Source organism: Acipenser ruthenus, chromosome 5 (genome assembly GCF_902713425.1).
Source record: "Acipenser ruthenus chromosome 5, fAciRut3.2 maternal haplotype, whole genome shotgun sequence".
NCBI lineage: Eukaryota > Metazoa > Chordata > Actinopteri > Acipenseriformes > Acipenseridae > Acipenser > Acipenser ruthenus.
The window spans coordinates 65,601,330-65,614,115 of NC_081193.1; the positions used below are offsets into that span (position 1 = coordinate 65,601,330).

Sequence of the window (12,786 nt, forward strand, 5' to 3'; positions counted from 1 at the left end):
TGTTACTGAATATTTTGTCCTAGCATCACAATTAACTTAAGGTTTCACAGGCTGAATAACACTAATCTTGGCCTACCTACAGTAATGTTACCTTGGGTAAAGTAGTCCAAAATTAGTGCTAATTGTGATCTGTGGAACCACCCTTAAGAGTTAACTGTTTAATACATTATTTTCATAAACAGGTGAGTCTTGAGTGCTTGGAGAGGTTCCTCTGCCTGTTTCACTGCTCCAGACACTTGGAGAATCTGAATGCCAGGGATCCTGTGAAATTCTGGTAGGTGAACTTATATTTACAATCTCTATTAAATACTGTGAAGCTGTTTCACAGACCTTGAATTATACTTCTCCTGGACTACCTTACCTATGTTAACATTAGGTTGTCCAAAATTACGGTTAATCGGGGTCTGTGAAACCGTAGATACATGTTATTGCTATTAAATATTGTCTGAGAGTTAATAGAACTGGACGAAGTATTATTTGTCCACCTTTGTCACTGAAGATATAGAAAATTAGCAGCCAGTGGTAATATAATCTGTTGCATAGTAAGAGGTTGTAAAAAATGCAATGGCACTGAATGTGTTTAAAGTACTGGGTTTCAGGGCATTCCAGTAATTTTAGCCTTAAACATCTGCTTTCACACAAGTACTTTTAAGTCTTCATATAGTCTTGTGAAAAATATCTATATAAAAGTATTTTCAATCTGTCCCTCAAACTCACTAGATGTCACCTAATAAGTTACTAAAACCAAATTCAACAAAAACGTAACATAGAAAACACTTCAAATGCATTTTGCCTATGTTATACTTATACTTATCTAGCTATATACTTAGCTAGATTAGTTTTTTATTTTTTTCATATTGGTTTGCAGAAAGTTGGTTCACTATTAAATGGTACAGGTTCAGGTGCCATGTTAATTTGCAGAATATCCTGGATTCAAAGTTATTTTTGGTTTAAAAAAAAAAAAAAAAAAAAAAAGAATCCTCAATGAAGCCTTTGAGGCATGCATTTTTTCAAATTGTGTTCATTTTCTTGTGTTTTTAAATATCTTAAGTCCTGTTTTTGGGTGACATTGAGCAGTGTTGGACCCTGAGGAAAGTGATAATAATTTCTGTTCACAATCCTCTTCACTGCATTATGCAGACTGATTTTGCAGAGCTTTCTCCACCAGTTCAAAACCTTGCATCCAGATGGAACTAGGCCTATGCATATTGCTTTTAATGCTACTGCTTGTTTCATGCTAGGTTTGTAACTCTTAGTGTCATTCATAGCTTCAGTCAGGCAATCGTACATTCTGAAGTAAACGTTATAAGAAGTCAAGTAGAAACCACAGTGTTGAAGCTATTCACACTGTGAACATGAAATACTGTACTACTATTATGGCTTCCGGTAGACTTCTGCAATAAAATTTAGCAATATATTTTTGTAGCTTCTTTGATTACATGATGTTAGATAAAATTGTAGGTGATGCAAAACTTTTGGCCATAGCTGTACTCCATAAAAGCCAACAAGCTAGATTTTATTTAATTGGGTCAAATGAACACAGTAAACCCAAGCTGTAATATGCATATCTGTTTTACGTACTGTTTTACAGACCATTCGATCATTATGCCCAGCACTCTAGAAGATTTTGGACGCCGCAAAGTAGTGGCACTAGTGCAAAGGTCATTTGGGCATGATTTTTGAGGCTCAAAGTTGATGCAAACTTTATTTGCGCTGGAATGTGATTTTGGAGCTATGCTTTTTTAGGGCTAGCACAGGTGGTCAGCATAACCTTTGAGGCGTGGTGTCATTAACATTTCATTGTAATGTGATTTTTTTTTTTTTTTTTTTCGTCACCAATGGTTTTTACCCCGGTTTTCTCCCCAGTTTGGAATGCACAATTATTATTTTTAATTAATTATTTTCAACGCTGCAACTCCCCGGTGACTCTTGACCTGTAATAAGGTGTTCAATTTGGGCGTTTCTTCATTATTCTGATAAAGCAAATGGCCAAACCCTATTATAGTGAACAACCTGATATAACAAACATTTCTCCAGGTCCCAGGGGGGTTCGTTAGACTGTATATCTATATTTATATTTTGTAAGTAGAATATTTATTCATTTTGTGTTTTGTGTCTGTTTTTAGAGAGAATGGAATATGCATTAGTATTCCTTCATCAAAACATGTTTTTTTTATCCTGAATCCTGATCAGACAGCGAATGCAGACATTGCCTCTGACTAACAAACAAATTATAGCTGATATCTGCCAGTTGTTGCAGGCAGATCTAGAAAGATATGGGAAGATGCAATGCATTGCCTGTTGTGTTAAAGGTCATGGCTGCACTAACTTTTTTTGTCACTGGTTCCTTCGAGAGGACTGTAGGTGCTACTGCAGATATTAGCCAGTCGGCTGTAAGCGGTGCAGTACATGTAGTTGCTGCAGCTTTAGTGAAGCATGCAGGGCACTGTATTCTTGGCTTATGGCACCATTTTTGCAAGTAAGTACTCTTGCTGAACACAGGTATAATTGAGCCATCACCTCTGCTTGATCTCTCATTGAGCGTACATTTGGAATGTTAGAAATGCATTTCAGATGTTTGGATCGGTCAGGTAGTACACTACAATAGAGCCCTCAGGTCAACGATTTTTTCGTGGTATGTTGTGTTTTTCAAAATACTGCCATACGAAATGGATGTCATGTTGACTTTCCAGAGGACACAAGCTTTTAGGCAACTTTTAGGGAACACTGGGAGATGCTCCAGTCGCCGCTGCTGCGAGACAGGTGAGGGAATGCCATCACGGTTGTCAGTGGCTGGCTTATGGAGGGACCTCCATCTGTAGATACTGCAGCCCGGAGAGCTGATGATGATGATTTGTGTTTGCTTCTCCTCCATACATCATTGAATCATTTTCGGCACTCTTGTGCAGTTCTTCGGATGCCGGACGAAGAAGCTTTCATAGATGTAGCTGTCTGTTTCCATGCCTCTTTTACCTTATTTCCCCTGGGTTCTCAATGTTTTGTGCCATATAATATTTCACCTCCCACTGCTGATCCTGAACTGCAAGATTTAAGAAGGATAAGGATTTTTAGGAAGAGCATCAAAAACAATAGCATATTCTTTACCGGTAACCAGAAAGTTATATGTTTTCCATAAATCTTGAGTAAGACAAAGGAAACGCTTCCTCATCCAATAATTGGATAACTAAAATAATGTTTTTTCAACCCAGTTTTTAAAAGATAGATTTATTTTTGTATGTTATATTTCTGTTGTTCCAAATGATATACTTATGTGGTGAAAAGTTGTGTACATAGATCAGTCTCCAATCTAAGCATACCTGTTGGTGAAAGTTAGATACCATATTTGCCCGAGTATAAATCGAGAAATTTTATAATAAAATTTTATAGTAAAAGCCTAAATTTACAGATTGCGATGACCGGCGGCAGCATAAACACTATAGTGGGACATAATAAATAGTAGTAGTAATAATAATAATAATAATAATAATAATAATAATAATAATAATAATAATAACAATAATTAGAACTGCCAGGCAGTTTTACGGCTTCCAAGCTCAGTACTAGTTGGACATTTTGGCAAACTATAGCATTGCCAGCAACAGATCAATTTATGGAGCAGTTTCAATTCAAAATACTGCATTAGTTCATTATCTCACAATGCTTTATAACTTTAAACACCATAGTAACCATGACCCTATCTACACACTGTAAGGAGTTATATGCTAATTTTACATTTAACCTTAAGGAGAGCTCAAAGGTTACGATCAAGGTAATTTTTAGATAGAGCATATGTGGGTTCCCATCTGTGTTCTGTAGTAACCATTAACCTATATACACTCTGTAAGGAGTTATAAGCTAGTTTTACATTTTAACTTAAGGGGAGGTCAAAGATCGCAGACAGGATCATTTTTGGATAGAGCACATATGGTTTCCTATATGTGTTCCATAGTAACCATTAACCTATCTGCACTTTGTAAAGAGTTATAAGCTAGTTTTACATTTTACCGAAGATTTTGAAAGGTTTTTAAAGAAATGCTTGGTTTACGCACAAACACCATTTTTGAAAAGTGAGTTGTATTGACACGGGGATGATGCTTGTCAACTTTGGAGTTAATCAAATAAACCAATTTTCAAGTGAAGCAGTTTTAAATTTAAGAAGAAAATGTTGGTCTGGCGGCCATCTTGTTTTACAAAAGAACACCATTTTGCCTTATTTGAATTCCATTCTCCACAGGATGATGCCTACCAAGTTCAGAGTTAGTTGGTTAAACGGTTTGCAAACAGAAGCAGTTTGATGTTTGGGTTGCATTTTGGCGAATTTGGTGGCAGCCATTTTGATATTAAAATGTATCGCAGCAACTTCTGCTTCGCAAACTTGAAGCGGGTTTGGTTGCTGATGACGTATGCGAAGTTTCAGATCAATCGGTTCACCAGTTCCCAAGAAGAAAGGGTTTTCCAAAAAATGTGTCAGGCCGCCATCTTGGTTGACGCAGGAGCGCAATTTTTTTTTTCATCTGAACTGTAATCTCACAGGATGGTACCTGCGAAGTTTCATGTGGATTGGTTACACTGCGTGCGAACAGGAGCTGTTTAAAGTTTTGGGAGGAAAAACGACAATTATAAAAAAAATAAAAATATCTTTACAATAACAATAGGCTTCTCAAGCCAGTTTGGAAGCCTAATAACGTTACCTTTTTTATTGCGTGACCCTGCAGCATAGCTTCTGTGGGCCACAGCAGCACCTCCATTGTTGTGGGTAAATCCTTGCTGCCCTCGTTGCCAGAGCAAATGCTTCCAATTTCTGTCAAATCAAAACGCAAGCATCTCAAGATTTGGCAAAAATTGATTCCGTGACATTGTCTAATATATAAAAAAATGAATCCCAGGTTTGTTTACATCCAGGAGCTGTCACGTAAAACACAGACACAGTTTCACTGAATTACTGCCAGACCACACCACCCCCCACATTCTGTTATTATTATTATTATTATTATTATTATTATTATTATTATTATTATTATTATTATTTATTTATTTCTTAGCAGACGCCCTTATCCAGGGCGACTTACAATCGTAAGCAAATACATTTCAAGTGTTACAATACAAGTAATACAATAAGAGCAAGAAATACAATAACTTTTGTTCAAGCAAAGTACAAGTGTGACAAACCACAATTCAATAATACAGCAGATAATAGTGATAGTTACATCAGGATATGATTAAATAGTGATAGTTACATCAGGATGTGATTAAATACAAAGTACTACAGGTTAAACACTTGGCAGATTACAGTATTCTGAAGTACAGGATTAAATGCAGTAAAATAGGGGGCAGATAAGAGCAAAATAAAGCACATTTACATGAAGGGTGATAGTGTCCCAGGATACAAACAGAGGAGTTCTACAGGTGCTGTTTGAAGAGGTGAGTCTTAAGGAGGCGCCGGAATGTGGTCAGGGACTGGGCAGTCCTGACATCTGTAGGAAGGTCATTCCACCACTGCGGAGCAAGGGTGGAGAAGGAGCGGGCTCTGGAGGCAGGGGAGCGTAGAGGAGGTAGAGCTAGTCTTCTAGTGCAGGCGGAGCGGAGAGGTCGAGTGGGGGTGTAGGGAGAGATGAGGGTCTGGAGGTAGCTGGGAGCAGTCTGGTCAAGGCATCTGTAGGCTAGTACAAGAGTCTTGAACTGGACACAAGAAGTGGGGGTGGAGCTTGTATACTAAAATTAATACTATTGTAGGCTATAAAGAAAAGTACTGTATAGTAATACATGTCAAAATTATGCATCTGGCGGTTCTAGGTAGAAGTGCTTATAAAATTGTTATTTTTGCAAATCTGCCGCTCAAACGGCGTCAGGATATCTAATACATATATTTAGTCAGTAATTGCTTAGACTAGACCGTCCATAGGTCTATACTCAGTCCTGTATCAGTTCCTTAAACCACACCATCACTTAAATAAAAAAAGTTATAATCACATCTACCTAGAACCTTGACTGCCTTTTACAGGCAGGAAATGTATATCCGAATCTTGCCCTCACAATGGGGGGGATCGACTTTTACTCGAGCAAATACGGTAGTTTAATATGAATTTTACAGACATCAAAATCACAGTGCAAGAGAAAATAAATGCCACTTAATTTGTTAAACAAGAATGTTGTTATTATTTTCCAAACAAAATCAGGATAGTTATGTTTTTTAACCATTTAATTTTGAGCAAAATGTAAAATACAGAGCATTCAAACCACCCTTTTTAAGACTAGTAAAAAAAAAAAAATAATAACATTGTGTTTTTGTTTTTCCATATACATTTAAAAATTAACATATCTAAAATTCTACAAATCTCTTAAGGGCTAATGCTAAATAGGTAAAACGTGATATAACCTCAGCTTAATAATATCCTGCCTTGTAAGGACAAGTCTCTTTTTGAAGCGAAAAATTGAATGTGGATTTAACTTTTGGAATTACTGGATTAAAGTTAGATACTGACCTAGATTTAGGGTTTTTATCTATTAATACCACCCAATAAGTTACTGCATGTTTGACGGGGATATTTTCAATTTCAGTACGTTGACACTGTTTAATTGGTAACAATTCACACTTCTTTGTGTTAAGAAACAAGCCCGAAGCATTAGAGAATGATACAATTATGCCAATGGCAACTGTTACTTTGAGTAGCCTGAATTTGAACAGTGAGGAGAAAGAGAAAAGGAAACATAGGGAAGCCTTGTCTTGTACTTCTCTCTATATTAAATCTTGGTTAGGTACCATTTATTAGTTTAATAGAGCTATTACCCTCCTTATACAAGGATGATATGGCTCTAGTGAAATAATTGCCAAACCCAAAAAGCTTTAATGTATTTAGAATAAAATGGTGCTCTATCGTATCAAAAGCTTTATGTAAATCTAGAAATAATACAAAGCTTTCCTCAGTGATTAGATCGGAGTAATCAACCAAATCAAGGACGAGGCGGATGTTGTTGCCAATGTGTCTCTTTTTCATAAAGCCTGACTGTGAGTCATCTATTATTTCATTTAAGCCAGATTAGAGTCTTGATGCAAAAATATGAGCCAGGATCTTGTAATCAAGATGTAATAATCTATTAGGCTTGGGAATCAAAATGAGAAGGCCTTGCTTTAAGGATGGGGGTAATAATTCTCTTTCAATAGTTTCAATGTAAAGATTGTGTAGAAAGTACTGAATCTCGTCAAAATTTTTGGCATTTCTTTTTTTCCAAATTAAAGAAATAACGTGCATTTCTTTCCTTTTTCAAGCCACCTCGTCCTTGATCTAATAGCAACCCCCTTTTGCTTTTTGTTGAAATTTAAATGTGACGGGACAGCGTTACTAGCAGTGCTGTTTCGACCAGGAAGGGAGACTCGGACACAGAAGTTGCAGTGAAGCGCTAATGCGCACGTTTAATACAAACAAACACCAGAACAGACAACGAACAAAAACACATTAACAAAACAAAACGGCACAAGGGCCAAAATAAAAGGTCTACAAAACATTCACAGAAATGTAAACAGATGGAACGAGACAGCACGGAACACGAAATAACCTTCACCTCACCAACATCAACTCTAATCATTCTGTCACTAAAACCTGTGATCACCCTATTTATACACCTGTGGCTGGAGCCTTAAATAATCATTTAGTAATGTATTCAATTAACGGCTCCAGCTACATTACCATGTGTTTTGACATTGAGAAATGTAACCCCCTCCTTGCCAACCCATTATTCCTCACACCAACCCATACACACTGGCAGGGCTTTCCCTTCCACAATAAGATCCAGCTCATTTTGAAGTATCAATAATTTTTGAGCTCCAGGTTGTGAAATGTGAGGGTAATCTCTGGTAATGTTAAAGATTTCTTTGAATAATTTTATTTTCTTTCTCTGTATTATGTTTAACTTTTTCAGACCCTAACTTTATTGCCAATTTCACCAAATCCGTTCTCTTCTTCAGCTTTCTTAAGATGTTCCCCAATTAATGTCTTAACATTTTTTACAAAGATATATTGTCTTCTAATAATAACATATTACATTTCCAATAGTCTTTCTGGCCAATTTTATACTGAGGGGGACCCAAAGATACCTCAATAGAAATGCAGTTATGATCTGTTAAAGGAGATGGTCCTGTATGTAAACTTTCTTCTATTAACGTAATTAACATGGTCAGACAAATCTTAACAAATTAACCAAAAGTCAATATGGGAGAATCATGACCAGCGCTATATAAAATTATCTTAGCGAGTGAGACGTGCAGACTGGGCGGCACATAATGTTTAACCCTTTGCAGTCCATTTATTCAGCGCGTCTCAGGCGCGTCAGGCCCAATTTATTTTCACACGCGCAGTTTATTTTAGACACGCTGTTTTAAAAGCATTTCTTTCACAGTAAAACAGGTTTAAAAGGCACTGCATATCAACAGGACACTCAGTACTGCATCTCCAGCCCCGCACCACCCCTTGTTCGCTGTATTTTTCACATGCCTCTAAATAGTAGTGCATACCGATCAATCATCTCCTGATCACTCGTTTTATCACCAAACTCCTCAATAATGCGATCCAAGCAGAAAAAGGAAAGTATTTTTTCTTTACCAGGAGCACAGGAGATCTGGAAATTTAGCAAAGTTTGTAGATTCTGTGAGTGGTCCTGCACAGTTCTTTTTGAACATTTGTGAAGCCATCAGCACCCAAATCATTATGCCACCAATCATACATTTCAGAAATTGCCCCCGATTTGTCTGCCTTCTGCTTATGTGCTTTGAAGCTGGAACACATGAACAAGAAATATCTGGTTTACAAATGTAATTTGTTCAGTTCGTTATGTTTTGGCTCCCAGAATAGATGTAAAATTTGCAAATTCAATAATTTACTAAAAAGACTGTGGAACAAGATACAAATAACTCATCAGGAGTTATGCAAACATCATATTTGGTGCATGAAAAACAGTATGCATCCATTGATTCAAACAGTGTGGAGATTGTGGATACTTTTAAATTTAATTATAAGTGGGCTGGCCTTGCAGCATAAATGCCATATTTTAACCTGCCACTAGGGCAAAGTTTAAATTGATTTGAAATCTGTACTGTTTGTCTGAACCAAGATCAAACTGTTTTTTTTTCTCAACTGTCTGTTCTTCACTCTGTTCCACTAAATAATTGTAAACCAGCAGCAGCCCATGTTTTGATACTTGAACAAGAACTTTACAGGGATCTTCCATGGAGTTAGGGAGAAAAATCAACAGGGTATAGACCTGTGAGGCTCTCAACAAGTCCAGGCAGAGGTTTCCCATGCTGGGCCCCGACCCGGTTTCTAGAAACAAAATACATGATGGCCGTTCGTAATCCGACGAAATAACAAACAGCCACGCCTGCGTGAAGGTTTCCCTTCTGCAAGGAACATTTCTGTTTATTCTTTTTAACCATATTTTTGTTGATTTTGAATTTTACTGTTTTAGACCCATAATAGAATGAGTCAGATTGCAGCAGGGATGAAGAAACATTTGCTCTAACATTTGGCCGACGATTCAATCCAGAGAAGCTTGGGTGGAAGCGTCCATAACAAGTTGCTCCGGGGCATTGCTACGCATGTTGTGTCTTTGCTTCTGTCGCCCAGGTTGTCCCTGCTTCTTCATAGGCAGTGTGAAATCACGTAACCGACCCGCATGACACCAGGTTGCAAACTGGGTAGAGCATGGCATTGTGAAATCCGTTGCTAATGTTGCTCAACACATCAGAATTTTGAATAGTGGTTCCTATTGGTCAAAATATTGTGGTCTATTGTGGTCAGAGTTTTAAATCCTACCCTGTTTTTTTTCTTCATATTTTGAAATACTGTATAAATATACTGCATAAATAGACATTGCAGTAGATGTCAGTCTTCATAACCTTGGTACACAAAGGATCATGTTTTAAACCTAAATGGATCCAGATTGTATGCCAAATGGCAACGAGTACTGTATTTGAGGACAGGACTTATCTGATGCACTCAAACTGCTTGTCTTACAAAGTGATAGTGAAGATACATCACATGACAGTGCCTTAGCTCAGCACAGATATAATTACTCTACCAGACAGAATAGATTTATAATGGAAAACAAACTGCAGTGGGGTTTTGAATAGTAGTTTATTATAATTGAACATAATTACCATAGCCTATTATTTTTTTACTGTAATTTATAAAAAAAAAAATGTGGGAAATTCAGCATAAATGAATGAAGTGTAAGTGACTGCGGATTAGGTCATATACTGTACAAGGTGCACTAATACTCAGGAAAACTTGGGGGGGGGTATCATCATACAGTCAGATCAGGACAGAGAAGAAACAGTATTACAATAGCACTACAATAAAAATGGCACACACAGACATTTAGTAATAAGCTTGTGATACAGTATATTTGGCATTGCTTATTGACTGCTGACAGAGTGGTCTTGGATTTAGGAGTCTGACTGGTTGGCCCCCGTTTTTAAAACTTTTGATTACATGGTTCTGTTAGTTCGGATAAGTTCACTGCGCCAACAGAGATCTAAGAGGAACATATAATCGATAACAGAAAAATTGAGCGAATAACGTTTATTTATAGTATCGTGATACGAAACCAATCAAACGTCGGTCTAGATAGTAATTAATAAAACAGACACATAGGTTTTCTATCCCAATAGAAGATAACACTGTGTGACTGTATTGACTATTAATTTTGTTACATTAAGTGGGAATTGAATCTCATAACCATCGTTGCATTCAGTATAGCATTGTCATTTTTAAAAGCATAAAGAACTGACCAAATGCCTCGACTGCAGTGATAGCTCAATTAATAGCAAGCTTGCCTTGCAACCTTAAACTGATAGGATTGAATATATGTTTCCATAATATTTAATGATTTACCTGTTTAATAGAGATGAAAAGGTGTATGAAGCTTAAATGTATGTTCCTTCCGAGACTTTTTAGTGCATATTTTTTATTTGCACAACGTGTGCCAAAACATCCAATTGAAATGGATAGTAACTGATTAAAATAATCTGTGCCAATAAGTGTCCTGTTGAGTTAAGGACCTCAAAATGGTTTTAAATTGTTGGGAAACGTACGGTTGAATCCACTCCCTTGCAATGTGTGTGACTGGTGAATAAGCAACTGGATTCTTGATCCTTAGGATTTCTTAGAACCATCTTTGTCCCCCTCAGCCTAACCTGCCAATTTACCTGTCTGTCAACCACATTTTTATAAGGTAAATCCATATAAATACAATATTCTGTGTTTGGAATGAATGAGGATGATTTATATTGCTATAGCAAGGCGATCAATAAGAAATACAATATTATTGTTTCTTTATTTACATTAGTGCAGTATTGGTACAGTTGTTTTTTGGAAATCTTTTTTTGTTTTTACATTTTTAGGGAGCATGTGTCGATTTGGAGAGGCGAGGAGGCTGTGTGGTCCAGTGGTTAAAGAAAAGGGCTTGTAACCAAGGGTCCTCGGTTCAAATCCCACTCCAACCACTCGCTCATTGTGTGACCCTGAGCAAGTCACTTAACCTCCTTGTGCTCCGTCTTTCGGGTGAGACGTAGTTGTAAGTGACTCTGCAGCTGATGCATAGTTCACACACCCTAGTCTCTGTAAGTCGCCTTGGATAAAGGTTTCTGCTAAATAAACAATAATAATAATAATAATAATAATAATAATAATAATAATACTAATAATAATAAATAATAATAACAAGAGACTGAAAAAGGAAGGTTAACTGTAACAATCTAGTACTAGTGGGAGGAGACTCGGTGAACGCAGTAAATAAGGAAAGTCATATGTACAGTATTTATTAAAGTACTCATGACTTCAAGGTAATTCTGCGTTTTACTCGCATAGTGTCTAAATTGGACAGTAAATTACTCGGTGACCCAAAACTTTTACCTCTCACACAGACTGCTGCATACATATTTTCATATTAAACAGGTAAAGCATTAAATATTATGCAAATGTATATAAAGAATCCCTTTCAATTGTTAGTCTCTACCCCGAGGGAGCTGTGCTATGATATGTGATGCATTTGAAATAAGAAACTTAATAAAAAAAAAAAAAAAAAAAAAAAAAATGATTGTCAGGATTCGATCGTTGTAGTTTGAGGTTGCAATGCAAGCTTGCTACAATTGAGCTGTCACTGCGGTCTAGACATTTGGTCACTTAAAATGTAACAAAGTTAATATTCAATATACATTATTGTCTTCAAGTGGGTTGGAAAAGCTGTGTGTGTTTATTACTTCTTATCTAGACTGACATATGATTTGGTTTCATTTTGCATTACTATAAACCAAAGTTATTTGCTTGATTTTTCTGTTGGTGATTTTATATTTTCCTCATACAGGTCCCTGTTGGCACAGGGAACTTATCAGCACCTAACAGTTTTACCCATTTTACTGACCAGCCATTAACTGTGCCTTTATAAACTGCACAGTCATCTGATAATACAGTAATCGCATGATTCAGCTTATTTGAATAACACCATTGACTCATGATGTGCTCTTTTTATTTGAAAATCATCCCAAAAGAAGTGGCCAGACTATGTATGTTCCCTAACAGCCCTTGTAAAAAAAGTTTTCTTACACAGTACATAATAATGACTGCAATGTAAAATCTTCATTGTGTAGCCAATCATAGTTTTGTGTGACGCTTTTTCCTCGCCTAAATTCATGAAGCAGTAAAGAACCAGAACAGTGTGACCTTTTTTTAAATAATGATCTAATAACAAAAAAAAAAATAACTTGCTTCATTTCAAGATGAAGTGCTTCATATT

The 12,786-nt window shown here is 36.6% G+C and overlaps 1 protein-coding gene across 8 annotated transcripts in view; it reads left to right on the plus strand.

The window, feature by feature from the left end:
* The window catches only part of LOC117402875 (lysosomal-trafficking regulator-like), a 163,435-nt gene that overhangs the window by 38,076 nt on the left and 112,573 nt on the right, over nt 1-12,786 (plus strand). For all 8 annotated transcript variants that reach the window (XM_034004461.3, XM_034004467.3, XM_034004462.3 and 5 more), the window contains one exon: nt 183-274. In XM_034004461.3, the coding sequence (XP_033860352.3) occupies nt 183-274 (92 nt within the window). The remainder of the gene's footprint in view (nt 1-182; nt 275-12,786) is intronic.